This window comes from Typopeltis vanoorti, chromosome 8, assembly GCF_054136105.1.
Source record: "Typopeltis vanoorti isolate ZY-2024b chromosome 8, IOZ_Tvanoo_1.0, whole genome shotgun sequence".
NCBI lineage: Eukaryota > Metazoa > Arthropoda > Arachnida > Uropygi > Thelyphonidae > Typopeltis > Typopeltis vanoorti.
In genome coordinates this window covers 145050455-145068582 of record NC_143556.1, presented here as the reverse complement: position 1 = coordinate 145068582, position 18128 = coordinate 145050455, and the positions used below count along the sequence as shown (strand labels likewise).

The following is an 18128-nucleotide window of genomic DNA, read 5'->3' as shown; positions in this document are numbered from 1 at the left end:
ATGGACTAAGGTGGTTCGACTTGGAGAGATGTGATGCCAGGAGAAAAGAAGGGAGTCGATCCATGGACTGTGTATGATCCCGGATGAAGTCATGGAGGGTAATTGGAGGCGAAACCTTGTAGAGCGGCCCAGGACCAAGATGACCCTACGTCCGAGTGCCTACTACGCCGAAAGATCGCGCTCCAGCCCTGTGAGTAATTCCAGAGTAGAACACGGTGTCCATGATGCGTCTGAAGCGATAGCGCAAGCCGTAACAATAGAGGGGCATCCAGAATAACCCGAAGAGAAGATACAATTAAAGTGCAATTGTGCCTATGAAAGAATTGATGCAAGTTGAATTTTTTTGTTCAAACTTTCTCTTAATTTATGATGTGAAGGACTGTTTTGGATAGACTGAATTCATAGGATTGAAAGATGTAATAGATTGAAAACTAATTCGTACGAAGTAAATCTTCTTTTAGAATAATTGAAAAGATGTTTCCTCGGGCCAACATCATTAAATTAATTTGTGCTGATTTTCATTGACATATCCCATTCTGATTACCAAAAATTTATATTATTATTATAAGTACTTACAAGTGAATGCAGACTTTTTCTCCTGTGTGCTGGTAGTTCCCCCCCCCCCTCCTTTTGTACATCCTGGAGATCACTTTGTAGGCTGGAGGTGGATGAATCACTATCTGTTGCATCACAAACACCTTCAATATGAGATTTCTTAGCACCAAAATTAAACAAAGTTCCTTGTCTCTTATTCATATTGAAATTTAAATCTGTAGGCCTATCACTTTTAAAAAATTTTGTTTTAAAAAATTACGGTTTCGAAACAAGCACTTTCACCCTACAATACAAACTTGCGAATAAAGTATTCAGTATTACTAGATTTGAGAACCGGATACAGACTACCTTAATCTTCAATTTCAGTGGAAAAATTTTCTTTATACTTCCTTACTGATTGGTCAGTAACATTTGCAACACAGATGTTATTTCATTCAGTTTTGAGAACAGACGATATGCCGCCCATTGTTGTAATCGGATTGCAGGCAATTTTTATGACTGGTCATAAACAGCAGTATTCCCTTTCCCAAATATTGAAAGACATATAATGATACAGGGATTATAGCCTTCTCACCGACCTGAATTGCTAACAAAATTAAAATGAATTTTAATTAAAGTTAAAATTTATTTGAACTAAAGTTTAAAAAATTCTTGCATTTCACAAGTTACTAAATTCTTAGTAACTTGTAAAATTTATTTAATAATTTTTATAAGTGGAACTATCTTTTAGAAAAATAAAAGAAACTCAAGATAGATGAGAAAATAAGAAAAGAATTCAGAAATAATTAGAACATTTAATATAAGTATTCAAAAAATAACATCTTTACAGAATAACAGAAAATAAATTAAATTACATAAATATACTTGAAATTTTTTAAATTAAAATTTTAAGGATTTTGATTTCGTATTCACAAAATTAGAAATGGTCTTAACGTCTAATTCCACACATATATCATTTTCAATAGCTATTAACCAAACTAACAAGCTTTTTTTGTGACATACTTCTTAAGTAGGTTTTAATCAATTTCAACTTGGAAAAGGAACGTTCACCGCTAGCTACACTAACAGTTAAGTTAATAGTATTCTTAAAGCAATTGAAAAGTTAGGGAAAGATAAATTATTGGACACAATAAAATTAAGAATATCAAAAGGCTTTTGAATATTTAAATTATCCATCCGAAAAATATCCCGGAAAGCAAATAATTTGTCATATAGTTCTATTGCATTTACGTCTTTATTGTCGCAGTCCTTCAAGAGAATCTCTAAATCGTCACAATTTTTTCCTGAATCTTCGTTATTAATTTGTAGTAATCTATACAAGAAATCGATATTATCATAATATGTTTTTAGTTGTTCAAAACTTTCTATTAATGAACACATTGCCACATCTAGAAGTGTATAAAACACATTCACTCTAAATTTATCTTCTGGCAATTGTGGTATTTCGTCATGATGCTCGTAGTCAAATTGTCATGTCTTCTTTCGTCGCCGAACTTCCGTACCAGTTTTAAATTCTTGTCTCCATTCACCTCTTCACTCAGTTATTTTTCCATTTTTAGAACTTCTTTAAAATTTGTATCTGATCGATACTCTTGTAAGAATATTTTTAAGTTTTCGATAGATTCTAAAGCAAGTGTAATGTTCATATTTTTGTCTTTAAGCATTTTACTCACAGGCTTTATTCTGTTAAGTAAATCATGCCAAGTTATAAGAGAGCAAATAAATTTGTAGTCCTTTATTTTAGCACATAACGTTTGTGCTTCATGCTGAGTTTCTTTATTAAAATTTGCATTATTTAAAATTTCAAAAAGTGCATCGTAAATTTCTCGTAACTGATATCGTAGAGGGCGGATTGCATTAATTTTACTTTCCCATCACGTTTCTTATGGCTGTTTCAATGATAATTTTTTTACGAACTTTAAAAGGATTGCCCAATGTTTGTAAGAGAATGAAAAGAAATTTTATATTTCTTGAATAATTGCAAAGAAACTAATTGTATCTGCATTCACTTTGGCTGCATCATTAATGATTAAATTTAGACTATGAGCAGCATATGGCACTTAAAACACTCGAGGATTTTTGTTCAGAAGCAAATTTTGGAGCCCATATTTTTTCCCTTTCATATTTGCCCCATTGTCATAACCTTGACCTCACATGTCTTCAATGGGAATGTTCCATTTTTCCAGTTGTTCCATTATTGTTGCACATAAACCAAGTCCTGTGGAATCTGATATATCTGCAAAACCTAAAAAGTTTTCCCTGATCTTGACAATTCCATTGTCACAGGAAACAAAGCGAATAATAATGGTCATTTGTTCTGTTTTACTTGCATCAGGTGTGCAGTTTAAAATTATGGAATAATTAGATTTTCGAATGTATAATAAACTAGTATCCCTGATTGCGTTACTTAAAGTTTCCAATATTTCATTTTGACCTGTCTTTACTCAATTAGTGTACTCTATTGTTTCGTTGCAGGGCCCTTTCAACATGATTTTCCATAACGGGATCAAACTTTGCAAACAGTTCGAGTAATTTTAAAAAATTGCCGTTATTCCTTTCATATAATTTATCAGATGATCCGCGAAAAGCTAAATTTCGACTACCAAGGAATTTTATAATTTCAATCAAGCGTTCTGAAACACTCGTCCAATGTTTCTTTTCCATTTCATACATGCTTTGAGTCTGGAAATCAATAGTAGTTTTCTTTTTTTAAATTTTCTAAAGCAAGTATAATGTTCATATTTTTGTCTTTAAGCATTTTACTCACAGGCTTTATTCTGTTAAGTAAATCATGCCAAGTTATAAGAGAGCAAATAAATTTGTAGTCCTTTATTTTAGCACATAATGTTTGTGCTTCATGCTGAGTTTCTTTATTAAAATTTGCATTATTTAAAATTTCAAAATTTTCAAAATTTTAAAATTTTACAGGCTTTATTTTATTAAGTAAATCATGCCAAGTTATAAGAGAGCAAATAAATTTGTAGTCCTTTATTTTAGCACATAATGTTTGTACTTCATGCTGAGTTTTTTTATTAAAATTTGCATTATTTAAAATTTCAAAAAGTTCCTTCCATTTAAAGAAATTTTTCATGTGAGTTAAACTAGTCTCATGGCTATGTAAAGTTATACTTACATTTCTCCAGTCGTTATAGCCTTCTACAAGACTCAGTAGGTGATTCAGTTGATTCAGTAGGTGCGACAAATTTGCAACAAAAGCAAAAAACAGAATTTAAAGTTTCTGAATAAATGAGCCATGTTCTTGGCACAAGCTCCTGTTTTCCATTTTTCTATTATAATACGTGTCGCCAAATTTACGACCATATGTATCTCTGGGATATATTATATTTTTCTTTTGAACAGGCCCATTTCAGTTAAAACAGCTCGTAATTTTTCATCAATATTTCCCCATTCACCTGGATCGTCTAAATTTACAGAGACTAACAATGTGTTAGTTTCGTGGTCAGCTACAACTAAATCTTGTTGTAGTTGACTAAATCCTAACTATTTTTCACTTAAAATTGTTCAATTATCTTGTTCAGTAGTTGCAATAGTACTTTCTTGCAAACTGGATGATGTGCACGTTTCTTCAACTCTTATTTCTGATGTATTGAGTTAGTTACAATCTGCATCAGAATATTTTAATATTTTAATGAATTTATTAAGAGCCCCAGTTTGTTTCTTAATATCTGCTTCTTTCGCAACCTGACGCTTACGATTTTGTGCACCAAATAACTTTTTTTTAAATTTTTGATTCTATTTCTCTTTTATACCCACAAGAAATTATTACATAACACGACACAGAGACGAAATAATAGTCGGCACTGCGCTACTGTCAGTAGCCTACTGAGATGCATGCCATATGACTAGTTAACTAGCAACAAATGTTTTGTACGAAAATTTGTTTCTGCGCATAAAAACGTTTCACTTTAGATAGATTGCAGTAGACACAACATTCTGCAGGCAAGCATTTAGTCTGCTCTCGCTGCAAAATTGTAAACAGCCGGCTGATCAAAGAGGCGGCAATATACATTTTTTTTAAAATTTTTATTCGGTGTATCCGGCCTTATTTATTTTAATATTGATCATTCTGAGAATTTTTTGTTTTTATGATAAAATTTTGTTTCTTAAAAATTAACTTATGAACCGTTCCCTGGCGGCGCCGTCCACATCGTAGTGGCGCCCGCATGCACCGCATTCTCTGCATGCCCGCTTCCGCCGACCCTGCCTGTTATAGATGATGGTAGTTTTCAGTTGGTGGATTGGAGGAGATGAAGAGTTGTAGAGTAGGTACTCTCCCTCAATGAGTCTTTGGATTCCCTGGGGGTGTTACGTAATAATAATAATACAAGAAAAAGTATTGGCTGGTTTTGAACTGTCAAAATAAATTGGTGACTTCTGTTGTGATAGTAATTACCTCCATATGCTCCATCAAGAAATTAAGAGAGATGGATCTTCAATGTATCTGCTGAAGGAAGATATATCCTTGTATATAAGTTAGCTAAAATCTTCAAATTATATACTGTGATCTCAAATATAGTTGACTCACAGTGATGAAAGTGTAAAACATATGCTTAATCTGTATAGCTAAAGAGGGCATTTTCTTTTTCTGTATTGATTGAGATGAAAATCGGTGTTATGTGAATATAGTAGAAACCCTCCCCACTACTTAATTGGTTCCAGAAAAAAACAAGTGAGCTGCCATAAAATCAAAGCTTACATTCATTATAGGTTGAGTGTTATACATTTGAGGTCACTCAGATGCATAAAACTGAAAATATAGTTTAAACTGCATAATACTGCACTGAAGTGCCACTTAAATAATAATAAAGAAACATTTATTTAATTATGCAAAAAAGTGAAAATATATTACAAGGATTTACTACGTGGTTTCTTAAAATAAAAATTTTCTTTAGTTTCCTTTGAATGAAAAAGAATTATTTTCTTGATAAATTTTGCTCTAGCATTAATGGCATTCCTGATTTGAACAAGTTCCATTTTGTCCAAATATGTTTCATTCAAACCATTCAGTTTCTGGTTTCCGGAGTGGAGTCAATTTTCAAACACTACTGTAAGCAAGCCTTTTTAATATTATCTTCCTGTGATAATTCTTTGCTAAGGGGAAGCTCCTTTTCATATGAATTTAACAATTCATTTACATCTTGACTAGAGACTTATAGAGCCAGCCAGTTTGCTATATCAACCCACAATCATTACTTTTCCAAAGAATATTTAAAACCTCCAGTCTTTAATTAAATGTTAGCAGAGTTTCTATCAAATTCGCTTTAGATTAGATTTGGCAAATTCATTTTAGCCATTTGTTTTTATAGCATCAAGTACTGAATTTTCTTCAAAATTCATCGGATGTTGGACTATCATCAAAATGGATAAAATAGTATCACTTCCCAAGCATGGTTCTAGGACAGAAGTTTCCAGTTAGTATATATGCAATTGTGGTCAGGGTATTATAAAAACTTGTTAATAATGGAATTCAGGAGTGGGATGATGGATATATTATTCTCTATCATAGGTTTGGGAAGGGTTTGTCTTTTTTTGTAGTAATCTACATTTTATGATAAGGTGATAAATGTATTGCATATGGAAGATTTATATGTAATAATATACTGGAGCTTTGTAAAGGCATTTGATAATTACCACATGACAAGTTGGTGAAAATCTGCAGAAGATGGGATTGAAGATTGGCTTTCTGAACGATACCACCAAGTTGTGTATGATGGACTAGCATCTAAGAAAAGGAAGGTGACAAGTTGCATTCTTCTTCTTGGGACCCTTACTGTTTAGCTTGCTTGTTAATGATATTTCATGAGGATTGACTGGGGATCTTTGAATATTTGCTGACGATGCGAAGTTAGGAGAATTTTCAGGAGTGTTCTGATGTTAATTTTCTACATGAAGATTTGAATAGCCTTTTAGCTTAGAAAAATCAGTGAGGTTGTAGTTTTGATATTTATAAATGTAAGAAGCTGCACAATTTGGGGTACAGACATATGATGCTGTATTGATGGAGGTGTGATTCAGGAAGTGAATGAGATTTGGTATCTTGGAGTGATGGCTGATGGACTAAAGTTTGAGGGCATGTTGCAAGTGTTGTGAAGACTGCACACTGTATTGCTGCTATGATAAGAAGTACATTGATACACTGCTTGAAAAGAAATCAGTGGATATGATAGTGTAAAGAACAAACAGCCATGGCAACCACATTGATAAGATGTACGACCTCCTTTCCTGCGATGACTGCAGCAATCCTACAGGGCATATTTTCCATAAGTATACGATAGCTACCAATGTGAATTTTGGATCGCTCTTCCTGTAGGCATGTAATGAGGTCTTGGACTGTTGTGGGGGTGGACGTTCCTTGACCTCACCTTACTCTCCAGTTCATCCCACAGATATTCATTAGAGTTGAGATCAGAGCACTGGGGAGACCAGTCAGTGTGGGGGTGTTCATGTCCACAAACCATGCAGTTACAGCAGCAGCCTTGACACGGTGCATTCTCTTGCTGAAAGCGACAACGGTCAGTTCCATAGAAATACCACAAAGTAAGAAGAAATGCATTGTCCAGAATGTTCAGATAAAGTAAATTTATTATAGTCGAACCAAGTGGAAAAACACTTCCAACATCTTTCTCTAAATCCAGAGTAATTTATTAATAAGTGAAATACCATTTGGCATCTCATATAGGTAAATATGACTTCTCCATTGCTTCAACCCTAGTATCACCACCTCTGGGCCTGGCTCCCACTGACGAGACCTCAATAAAGGTCAAAACCGGTCTGGGTAGTGGCCCTTCCCTTAATGTATGGCATTATACATGTCAGCAAGGAGATGTGCTTTGCATTTATGGGAGATACTAAGACAAGGAGTGATGAGGGCTTGGTCCACCTTTACTACGAGTTGCCTCAGTCCTGAACTACTCCAGGTGCAAACTTTGTTTGCCTTCATTTGGGTAAAGGATTACACTAAATTTATTATAGTCTAACCAAGTGGAAAATAAACTTCCAACATCTTTCTCTAAATCCAGAGTAAATGAATAATAAGATGTACACCTTTTGGCAACTCGTATAAGTAAATATGACCTCTCCATTGCTTTTGCCTTAGTATCACCACTTCTGGGTCTGCCTCCCACTGACGAGACCTCAATAAAGGTCGAAACCGGTCCAACCAAGTGGAAAATAAACTTCCAACATCTTTCTCTAAATCCAGAGTAAATGAATAATAAGGTGGTACACCTTTGGGCAACTCGTATAAGTAAATATGACCTCTCTATTGCTTCTGCCTTAGTATCACCACTTCTGGGTCTGCTTCCCACTGACGAGACCTCAATAAAGGTCGAAACCGGTCTGGGTAGTGGCCCTTCCCTTAATGCATAGCTTTATACATGTCTGCAAAGAGATGTGCTTTGCATTATGGGAGATAATGGGAGACAAGGAGTGATGAGAGCTTGGTCCACCTTTACTATGAGTTGCCTCAGTCCTGAACTACTTCAGGTGCAAACTTTGTTTGCCTGCACTTGGGTAAAGGATTAAACTAAATTTATTAAATTTTATGTACTTTTGGCAGGCAGTTACTTTCTGCTTATCTTGCTTGTAAGGCTAAAAATGCATCAGCACTTCCATGAAGTTCAAAGACTCATAATAGGAGATCCAAACTATCCATACAATATTTATGGTATTCCTCCTTAAATTGACTGACAAAGCACTCATAACTGACTTTTGCAACTCATTTCACTCATTTACAGTTCTTCAAATAAGAAGGCTATCTAGTCTTGATACACTCATGCTCATTTTTATGGATGACCTGTTATTCAGCCTCTTCTAGCCAAGTGCTAAAATATTTCCTTTTTTTGTTACTTCTACAAATGCCATTTTAGTAACTTAAATGTTCCTATTATATCCCCTCTTTTCAACCAACTCTTGCAGATCACAAATCCTCAATTTATCCTCATAGGTAGCATTCTATAGATTATAAATTAAAGATGCCAAGAAATTATATTATTGGTTTAATCCTTTATCCAAGTGTAAGCAAACAAAGTTTGCACCTCAAGTATTTTCAGGACAGGCCAACTCATATATAGAGGCTAATGACTTCATATCACTTGCCTTAGTATCCCATAATGCAAAGCATGTATCCTTACTGACATGTATATATAATGCTATGCATTATATCTTTAATTTATAGTATCTTTAATAAATTGATACTTTAAATTTAAATTTCAATAAAGGTTGAAACCAGTCTGGGTAGTGACCCTTCCCATAATGCATAGCATTATACATGTCTGTAATGATATGTGATTTGCATCATGGGATACTAAGTGATGTGAAGTAATTAGCCTATATATATAAATGAGTTGTCCTGTCTTGAAAATACTTTAGGTGCATACTTTGTTTGCTTACACTCGAATAAAGGATTAAACCAAGAATATAATTTCTTGGCATCTTTAATTTATAGTATAACCAAGAGGAAAAACTTCCATCCCATAGATGACTTTCCATTTTTGTCACTCATCACTGGAACCCCCCATTACTTCTTCATTCCCAAGAAACCTAGGGGAACAGACCTGAGAGTAATCCAGATGTTGATGTATCAAATCCTTATATAGAGGCATGATAACTTTGTTATCTCTACTTGCTTATCGAAGAACACTAGCAAGCAATCTCATTAGGTTTTTCTGTGCTGTATAGCATAGACAAACAGTAAAATATAAGTTCTCGTTCTTCCATTCTCAAACATTCTATCTGGCAAAATATATTGATGATGTGTTTTCCATTTGGGCAAATGACTGAGACATGTATACTTCCTCCTCCACCTCAAAGCCAGCACCTCAGAATCCAGTTCACCATAAAAAAAACAAACAAACAATAATAGCCTGCCTTTTGTAGCTCTATTCACACATCTTTCAAATGGCATCTGTCTTTCTCTGTTTACAGAAAACCCACACACACATAGATACATAAATTTTCTCATCATTCTCCCTCTCAACAGTACAGTGTTAACAAAACCTTTGTCAACAGAGCCTCTAACATTTGTTCCACCTAGGCTTCCCTTTCAGCTAATTTCTCCTTTATTTGCGAGATCTTCCTGTTCAATGGTACCATTTCCTCCCTTTTCTGACATCCATCTCTACAAACAGACAATGATGTTATTACTATTTTCTATCTGGGGCACCTCAGAAAATAATAACCGGAATTCCACATATATATATATATATAATCTCTGTACTGCTTTCAAACATCTGAAGCTGGCCTGCTCTTATCCACTCTCCTAAAGATTCACTCCCTCTCTTCTCTGTTCCAGGTGGTTACAAGGTTTCTTGTTCTTTCACATTATCTTATTATGGTTAAACTGTGAGATCTGCAAAACATATACCTAGAAGAACAGATGAAGTACATCTGCTGCCATAAGCATCAGTCTGGTCTAGCAGATCATGCTTTGGAAACCTTGCACAGAATCAATTTAAAAAAAACAAAAAAACTTCTGTGCTTCATTGCAACAAATATAAACTTTAAAGACTTTTTTTATAATCAGCAGCTGATTTGTTAAACCAGCCTAAAATCTTAATAAATATGATTGTGTTAAAAGTTCCAAGATTTGGGAAACTTGAATTCTTAGGCCTCATGCTTTACAGCACCCATGGAGAGTGAGTGCTCTTTACAGGCCTTCAGGCTTTTAGTCAGATTTTTTCTACTTATTGTGTGTGTTTTTGTGTGTGCTTTTACAGTTTTAAGAGTGTATCCCTGATGATGTCTCTGTGTCAGATCTGAAATATAGTATCCAATAAACTTGTATTTTATTGTTTTGCTGTGCTGTATTCATTCCATTAAACTAAATAATGAGTTTAAATTAGCACATAAGCCTGAATACTAAGCAAGTAAACCTGTGATCTACCTTGGCAACCTTAGCAGTATGCCATCTGAACTTTACCTCTGTAAAGTTTACTTCTACAACTGCTAAATACCCAGCATCATCAATTTACTGGAGTATATTTTCCCTTAGTATGGACACAACTTGTAATCTTTTTTATCCCAAAATGTAAAACTTTAAATTTTTCCCATATTAAATTGAACCCATTATCTTTTGCCCATACTGCTAGCTTATTTAAATCATCCTGCAAGTTCTCTACATTGATTAACTTACTTGATTAACTATTACCCTACCCAATTTTTCATCATCAGCAAACAACAGAAGATCATAGCATAGATGTAGTGTTCTAAGTTTATTATTTGTTTGCTTCATGCAACATTTGATCAAAATTGTTAGGCATGCTATTTTCTGTGATCAGGCTGAAATTATTTTAAAAGTTTGTAATGTATTTTTATTAATTCTAGTGGAAAAGTTCAAATTTTTTAAAATTTTCTAGTGGAAAGGAACGAAACCTTAATGCTGTTGAACTTCAATGTGCAGGTTGTTTGAAGTGGTTCCATGAATCTTGTATATCAATTCCATTAGGGTATGTATTCCCCACCCCCTTTTCCATTTTTTTAATGCTCTTTGGATGTATTGCAAGTTTAAATGTAGTTGAGAATGAAACTTATTTTTCTGTGAATAATGTTCTAATTTTTGCACCTCAGTTTATTATTATTTATAATTCTGATGCTTTTTTTAAAAATAAGTATTTTTAATTTAGGTTAGTTTGGTCTTCAGTCTTAAATATAGGTGAAATTACTTCTGTGTGATTGTGAAGTATAATTATTAACTCTGTTGCTCTATTAATGATTCTTTTTTTCCTTTCCTATTTTTGTATTTATATAACTCTAATTCTTAGGTAGTATCAGTAACTCACAAAGGAATATGAATTTAATTTATAATTTTTAATTTATGTAAAAATATATTTTAAAATTTATGGCTCTTGTTTGAAATGCTGCCAGACACATGGATTGCATACAGATATCTATGCCTGTATGCAAAATTAAAATCAAAATTCTCTAGAGGAAGGAAATTCTCTAGATAAATCCACTAATTTATCCTATCACGTGGCGATGTTAAACTCATGTGATATGAGGTAGAAGGGTTGCACTCATTAATTATTGAAAATTTGCTCCCATGTATAAATTATAGATATATTAGGATTAATTTTCACAAAACAAGAGACATAATTAGCTCAGTCATTGTAGACGAAGCCCTTTGGTTTCAACAGACCTGGGTTTGATTCCTATTCGTGACATGAGAAACCTTTACGTGGTCTCTTTTGATTAAAGGTGAGTTCTTGTATGGAGGATTTACAGTCATAAGATATATATATATATACACACACCAAAAATCCCTCATTAGGAGGACTCAACCTGTTTCCCCCCCCCCTAAAGGGAGAGGAGGAAGAGGGAGGGAACTCCATATGAATAAATAAATGGGTGAGGTGGCTGGTCCTTGATAGATGCAGTATGATGGACAAGATGTTATTGACCTGTTGGATGAACAGCAATATATAAGAGCTTACAGTTTCTGTTGTGATCACTATATATATGCTGTCCATCCATTTATTCCTGTTATGCTAAAATAAGAACATCGACAACAAGAATAATGGATCGATACAAAGAACACAATGGATTCAACTTGTGTAGAATGGGCTCTTTTGTGGATTTTTGTTTTGTAGTGATGGAAAAGCTTTCACGTTCCCATGCTCCTGTGTTTTTAATACATCAATCCCATGATTCAACTTGTGTAGAATGGGCTCTTTTGTGGATTTTTGTTTTGTAGTGATTCCTATGGTATTTGTTAGGATACTATGTGAAAGGCTTTGGCATAAACTGGACAACAGGAATTAGAATATAAACTACTGACTTGGATAATCGGGTGGTTGAGAAACAGATATGGGATATGAAGGATGTTGGTTTGCCAGATTAAAGATGACCAGTGGTATACCTCATGGAAAATCCTTTGTCCATTGTTGTTCGATCTGTGTATTAATAAAATTAATACACAGATTAAAGGACTTGACAGGATATTTTCAGTTGTTTACTGATGATCATGCTAAGATTGGCAGGGCAATCTGGAATGCTACTAATATATAGCACTTAAATGGTTCGAATAGGCTGGAAATGGGAGCAAATATTGTTGGCTGGCAATTCAGTGTTATTATGCAAAAAAGTTAAGCACTTCAATGTGATGAGGTATCCAGTGGCATATTGGTGGGATTGTGCTTGGAGAAATTGATGATTCTAGGGATTTTGGAGTTTTGATGGATGGGAATTTGAAGTTCCAACGTCATATAACAAAAATTGCAAATAAAACCTTGGAGGATAATTGTGATATTGAAATGTTGAGAGTATGTGGATTGCAGACACTGGTAGACAGGAGAAGAAGGGGTGATATTGAGGCCTCTAAACTGCTGAAAGGAGGTTATGAGATATTGGTTGATGACTCTTTTTTCGTTATATAGAAGGTGGGTTGAGTACAAGGGGGCATCCATGGAAGGGAATGTGCCATCAAGAAATGGGTGAAACTCACTCTCTGCTCTGAGAGTTTTCTCTCAGAGCAGAGAGTGAGTTGAACAATTTGCCTGTTGAAGTTGTGGCTGCATCTAGCTTGAATGGTTTACAAGAAAGTTATGATAGCTGGTGTGGGTGATATATGACGTCCCTCAATGAGTCCTTGACTACCTGGAGGTCTCTGATGATGATAATAGTAATAGATTCTATGCTCCAAATGATCTCTTTTAGCTACTCATGATTTTTTTTTTCCCCCACAGAAAATGTGTATCCTTTATGACGTACTATACCTTTCTTTGTAAGAGTTGCAGCCCATCTGGAAATGAAAATTTTTCAAAAAAGCAGCCAAGTAAGTGTAATTATGTTATTTTTCTAATTTTGAAAAATCAAGTTTCCTTGCTGGTTGTTCAGTTAATCATTCACTTGTGGTTGAAATTGCTTGATTACATGCTTGCATTAGCAGATGTTAGTCATGATTATATTAATATATGCCCATTAGTAATATTTGCAACATTAATGGTCATTTACCGAAGCTCAGTATAGTGACTGTGCAGATCATTTGTGACTTCACGTAGTATTGCCCATTTCTATCAAAAAGGAAATTAATTGGTACTTCCACTGAAAAAGGTACTTTCCTGATTGGAGGAAATGCTAACTAGATATTATGGTTCAGGAAGATAGCCTTGGGGTTGAACTGGATGATAGCCATCAACAGGCCTTGATGAAACCTGATCAATATATTATTGGTTAGAGTTCCTCTACAAATGTGTTTCCTGACTGCCATAGATGTTCTTAAAATCATGTAATACACAGAATCAGGTTACTGAATCTGATTTCAGATAATAAACTGAATCTGATTTCAGATAATGATGGCAATGAAAAAGGCATTTTGGAATCATCTATGCAGTGAATGGCAATGATTGCTATGGATGAACAGTTTGAGGAAGTTGTTTGAAGGATGGTACTGAACATTTCAAAACGATTATGGACATAGATAATAGGATTTTTAAAGTTGCTTCCTTAAAATAATGAATAAACACAGATTATTTGCTTGCAAATGTTAAAAAAACAGTATCCTTCACTCTGGATAGAGTTATACATATTTCGAATAGCCATGAAGGTTTTATGTTCTGTTTCTTAGAAATTAGTTTATCTTAAGATAAAATATAGGATACCTTCACGTAGTCTTTTAAGGAATGCAGAGAACTGACTGGGCTTCTGGCCTAATGTCCAATCCTCACCTTCTCGTGGTGTACCCTGTTAGGTATCTACCTGGATACTGAATAAATGAGGATGGGATGGCAATTTGGAATTTAGCTGACCAAATTGTATTCTTACTGGTTTAAACCACAATGTAAAATGATGGTACAACATGACAGAATTTCATACTGGCTGGTGCTTTGCCTGGTTCAACAAAGCCCCTGTTGTTTTCACCAGGGAACCAGGGTGAACAGGTCAGCTACTGGAACAAATTCCAGATCACGTCCCAAATCAACATTAACAGATTTCAAGATTGCTTAAGAAGCATAAGAAGAATCAATGGAAAAGAAATGGATAAGTACTAAATTGACAAAAGCATGATTGAAACAAAGAAGACAAAAACAGGTGAAAAGTGACAAATACAAAATGCTATATTAAGTCACTGAGAATCAGGGAAAAGGGGGAATAGCTATAGTATAACACTAAATATGAAGATAATCTTCTTGAATGGCAACCCGTATCAAGTAGAGTGATGTGGACAAATATCAGAATGGGGAATTGGACAATGATATTTATTGTGCCTATTTTCCCACAGAAGTTTCTGTGGGAAAATAGGCACAATAAATAGGCACAAAACCAAGGAAGAAATGGAGGCATTTTGAACCAGCTGCCTTCTCTAATTGAGGCATTAGAGAGGGCAGCTGGCTCATTGAGAAAGGAAAAGTTACTTGTTGGAGATCTAAACAGCAGAGTAATGATTACCAGACATATAGAAATGTTTTGGGAAAATTTGGAGAAAAGTGCAAAGCTAATAATAATGGTAAATGCCTACTGGATTTCTGTTCAGGACATGCATTAGTTATTACTAACACCATGTTCCAATATATAAATGTGCACAAATTCACATGGAGAGAAGGTGAAGAAATAAAAGTCTCATTTACTAGGTTATAGTTGATAGTGATGTTTTCCCACTACTTCAGGACACAAAAATATAGAGGATTTGAAATAGGAAGTGATTACTATTTAGTTTTGAGCAGGATAAAATTGGATTTCATATTGAAAAGAAGTGTGTGTAAGAAATTTTTAAACAAATCAAGGTTGAGCAACTTTCAGAGTGAATTGTAGACTCAAATACATCATTGAATTAAAGATGAAAGAATTTGAAAACAAGAACCAAACCTTGGGGATTAAATGGCAAATCTTGAAAAACATTGATTGATTCAGCCAGAGAGGCATGTGTTGAGGTTGTCTATAAGGATAGAAAAATTAGAACTCCATGGCAGACTTAGGAAGTTAAAGAGGCAGTGAAGGAAAAGAAGAAAGCATATTGAAAGTTCCTGGCAAGTAAGTCAGCTTGTGCTCTTAGAGAATACAAAGGAAAATGTAAAAAAGCAAAACACTCTTTAAAAGTAGCTAAACAAAGGCCATTGAAGACTTTGGTAAGAACAAAGAAAACAAATATCAGGAAGGTGGCAAAATATTTTGGAGGCTGTCGAAAAAGCTCAGAAATGGAGGAAAAAGTACTATGAAAGGAATCAGAGATGATAAAGGTGACATGTAAACTGAAGATAATGATATTCTTTATGTCTGGAGTAATTACTTGGAATGAATTCTAAATGAAACAAGCAGTGTCAGCATGATGGTAGAATACTCCCAGGAATGCATGAAGTAGAAAAAGTCATCCAAAACCTGAAATGTGGAAAGGCAGCTGGAGTAGATGAAATTCGGCCAGAAATGCTTAAATATGGAAGTTTTACTGTGGCTGAATTGCATAATTCAGAAGGCCTGGTCAGAGGGTGAAATTCCAGAGGATTGGAGCAGAGCTCTCATAGTATTCATTTATAAAAAGGGAATTAAAACAAACTGTAAATATTTCTCTACTGAGTGTTACTGGTAAGATTTATAGAAGTATACTTTAGAAACAGTTAAAAGAAAAATTGTGGTGGGGATCAGGCCAGACAGGGTGTCAGGATCAGATTTTCACTTTAAGACTGATAGTTGAGAAATCTTGGAAATATAACAAGGAATTGTATTTAAGTTTTGTTGATCTGGAAAAGTCATGTGACAAGGTGCCAAGAGGAAAGCTGTTTAAAACACTACAGTTATATGGTGTAAATGGGACATTTTATCAAGCATTACATAGTTCCTATTTAAGCTGTGAGTCAGCAGTTAATTAAAGTAGGTACAGCAAAATGGTTTGAAGTAAAATCAGGCATGCAATAAGGGTGCACCTTATCTCCACTGTTATTCCTGATCTATATGGATTTCATTATGAAGGAAAGTGGTATTAAATCTGGTATCAAAATTGGTGATGTTAATCTTAGCTGTTTACTTTATGCAGATGATGTTATACTTTTAAATAAATTCTGTGCAAGTCTGCAAGATTCCCTGACTAAATTGAATAACTGTTGTAATAGGTTTGGTATGAAAATCAGCAATAAAAAGACAAAGACAATGAAAAAGGATACATCAACTGTATCCTGAATTGTGAAATTATAGAACTTTGTTGAAAGTTTTTTTCATTTGGTTGTACTATAAATTAAAGATGCCAAGAAATTATATTCTTGGTTTCATTCTTTATCCAAGTGTAAGCAAATAAAGTTTGTGCACAAAGTCACTTCATGACTGGGCTACTTGTATATAGAGGTTAATAACTTCACATCAATTGCCTTAGTATCCCATAATGCAATGCACATTTCCTTTCAGATTATGATGCTCTGCCTTATGGGCCCTTCCCATAATTCTATGCTTTATGGGAAGGGCCACTACCCAGACCAGTTCAGACTTTATTATTGAGGTCTCATCAGTGGGAGTGAAACCCAGAAGTGATGATCTACCTCTGATGAGACTGCAAACTTTATTTGCTTACACTTGGATAAGGATTAAACCAAGACTATAATTTCTTGGTATCTTTAATTTATAGCACAATCAAGTGGAAAAAAATTTTCAACATATATATGTGTCTAATATATATATGTCGAATAATTCAGAGTATTTTAGTAATAAGGTGTGATACCTTTTGCTATTTGTATATGGAAATATGACTTCTGCATTACTTCAATCTTAGTATCACTTTTGGGTAGTGGCTCTTCCCATAATGCATAGCATTATATTTGTCTGTAAGGATATGTGCATTGTATTATGGACACGAGGACAGTTGTTAAGTCGTTAGCCACTATATTCAAGTAGCCTAGTCGTGAAGTGACTTCACGTGCCAACTTTGTTTGCTTACACTTGGATAAAGGATGAAACCAATAATATAATTTTTTTGACATCTTTAATTTATAGAAAATACAGAACAAGTAAAACATTTCAGCTATTTAGGCACAATTTTTAGTGAAGATAGTAAATTAAACATGGAAATAGACAACAGAATTAGCAAAGCCTATATGATAGGAAGTCAGCTGAATAAATTTATATGGAATAAGAAATAAATTAGTCAAAACACTAAATTAGCTGTATACAAGACTGTTCAAACTAGTTTTAACTTATGGATCTGAGAGCTGGGTTAAAACACTTGATCAAAGGCTAGAGACTTCTGATATGAGAGTTCTCAGAAAGATTAGTGGAATGAACAGATATCATCAATGGCAATATACTTCAAAAATGAGTATATTAGGAAAGAACTCGCTATTGTTAGCATTCAGGAATGTGTTAGTAGAGCTAATCTCAGGTGGCATGGTCCATTAAACAGAATGGGCGAGGAAAGATTAGCAAAACAAGTGTTCTTTGCCAGGTTGGTAGGAAAGACCTAGAGGAAGATCAAGATATAGGTGGCTAGATATAGTTAAAAGTGCCTTAAAAGAAAGAAATGTAAGGTTGATAATATTGGGCTCTTGACAGATAACAGATTAATTTGGAGGAAAATTATTGATCAGAAGTTAGTAATGGTGTAACTTTTTGCACCCCTATACTAACTATTCTAAGCCTAT

At 34.3% G+C, this 18128-nt stretch overlaps 1 protein-coding gene across 4 annotated transcripts in view; it reads left to right on the top strand.

Moving 5' to 3' along the window:
- ash2 (Set1/Ash2 histone methyltransferase complex subunit ash2) overlaps positions 1-18128 on the top strand; it is a 315384-nt gene that overhangs the window by 31475 nt on the left and 265781 nt on the right. For all 4 annotated transcript variants that reach the window (XM_090396985.1, XM_090396987.1, XM_090396984.1 and 1 more), the window contains exons 3-4: positions 10932-11021; positions 13257-13345. In XM_090396985.1, the coding sequence (XP_090253111.1) occupies positions 10932-11021; positions 13257-13345 (179 nt within the window). The remainder of the gene's footprint in view (positions 1-10931; positions 11022-13256; positions 13346-18128) is intronic.